General features: G+C 41.7%; 1 protein-coding gene across 4 annotated transcripts in view; it reads left to right on the forward strand.

The window, feature by feature from the left end:
• Window positions 1-250: 250 nt before the first annotated feature.
• Window positions 251-1,948, forward strand: part of LOC125739443 (protein O-mannosyl-transferase TMTC2-like) — a 28,092-nt gene continuing 26,394 nt past the window's right edge. For all 4 annotated transcript variants that reach the window (XR_007397160.1, XR_007397161.1, XM_049009565.1 and 1 more), the window contains exon 1: window positions 251-594. Coding sequence is in view for 2 of the 4 variants with exons in the window: in XM_049009565.1 (XP_048865522.1) it covers window positions 512-594 (83 nt within the window). In the remaining 2 variants the exon portion in view is untranslated. The remainder of the gene's footprint in view (window positions 595-1,948) is intronic.

Consider the following 1,948-nt stretch of genomic DNA (forward strand, 5'->3'; position numbering starts at 1 on the left):
ATGCAAATGTATGCAAATTGTAGTGTGCACTGTCGTCATTCCTTCACAGTTACGTTATTTTAATTTGTGCTTGTTTATTAAGTATTATTGTTTTAAATGAAAGACATATGGACGGAGAAAGCTTCAATAACGGGGACTCACGCTACTTGTTGGGGATTCAGGTTCATTCCCGGCGTGCAGATGGGGCGGGTACAGTCACAAACGCCGGGGTGGGGGGGACCAGGGGAGGGCTCCAGCGAGCGCACCCAGGAGTCGCTCTGGGCAGCGTACGGCGCCAGCGCACTCTCCCCGCTGCCGAAAGGCACCTCTCCGAAACCGCCGCAAATCAAAATGGGTTAGAGAGGAATGATGCGTGGATTATAAATTCAGACTGATCTGAGAGCATGTAGACTCGGGATTTGCGGGCGCACAAAGACAAGGGAGAATAGTGAAAGCATTGCCACGAAGGAAACTGGACATACAGTTTCCCATTTACTTACTTTTCTTCCTTTTTCTTTTTCTTTTCTGAGAAATGATTGCAGAGCTGGTGTCAAGCGCAGTGGCTTTGGTCATCTATCTTAACACCTTGGGCGCTGATTTTTGCTACGATGACAGGTACGGAATTAGTCTTTATTATGGTTTTCTGCACCCCATCGGCGATTTGCGCCACGTTGAAAACACTCATAATAATGTGCAGCTGCATGAGCGTCGTTAGGTCCGATCCCTCGGGGCTGTATCCCAGAACATTTTAAGCCGAGCCCCGAGTATTTTAACCCCGATGTCAAGCTTCCTTCAATATAAAAGTCAAGCCCCAGGTAGACTTCACTTAATCCCCTGATTTTTTCAACAGTTAGAAACTCTCCTGTGCAGCTTCATGCTGTACCAGATGAGGCGTACTAGCGATTTAAAATTTATAAATCATATCCGGTTTTACCGTACATCCCGATTTAACCTGTTTCATTAATGTATTTAATTGACGTGACTATGATTCGTAACAATATGAATGACATCAATCGTGCAGTGTACAGTATGAATTAGTTATAAGCTAGTATACACCACCCATAATGATATATCATTAGTTGTTGGCTAAAGTAAAAGATTTATTTAGCTGAGAAGGACCATGCATTTACTTTCGTACGACGCTCATTGATGTATTTATACAGAAGAAGAAAAAAATGAAGCAGGTCAAGCTAAGGACTACAAGACAGGATGCAGTGTTTTCCTGCTGAGATCTGAACTTTTAACCGTTTGGCCAGTTTCTTAACTGCTACACAATGAATGAGACAAGAGTATCTGTTACCGTATTTGCATGGGCTTTATGAATGTAATACACACACTACTCCACTGTTCTTGGAGATAGTATACAATGTCTTTTGTCTGATTTTATTGTTTGACATTTATTTAAAGATTTTTAAAGAATGGTAATGTAAGTTTTTACTAGGCCTAGTTCGAATTGGACAGTAGTGAATTGTACTTTTGTAATGGCTTTATCGCGTGCTTCCTCACAATTAAAATGATCGCTCATTAAAAAAATAACTGATTGACACTTAGTCTGCTAACAACGTATTAGCCTTTGGAATTGGATGATGATAATGACTGCATGCAGGCGTTTAAGATTTTAGCGAGACCATATTAAATGTGACATCGTTATATGCTGACCTAAAAATATGGAATAACAATGCCAAATTGAGTAAAATTTTGTTTTTTATTCTACGGGTAAATAGTTAGGATATGTGGCTGGGTGGCGTGGTGGTTTAGCGGATACCCTCAGGATTAAGGGTTTAAATCCCACTGCTGTGTACAGTATACTGCACTGTGCCCTTACCGCCCGAATCATGTGACTGATCACCTGTTGCCCTTACCACCCGCGTCACGTGACACACCACCTTTTGCCCTTACCACCTAAGTCATGTGACTTACCAGGTGTCATGCTACTGGGTTAAGTTTATAGGTTTTGTTACAGTTAAAA

Source organism: Brienomyrus brachyistius, chromosome 3 (genome assembly GCF_023856365.1).
Source record: "Brienomyrus brachyistius isolate T26 chromosome 3, BBRACH_0.4, whole genome shotgun sequence".
In the NCBI taxonomy this organism is placed as follows: Eukaryota; Metazoa; Chordata; class Actinopteri; order Osteoglossiformes; family Mormyridae; genus Brienomyrus; species Brienomyrus brachyistius.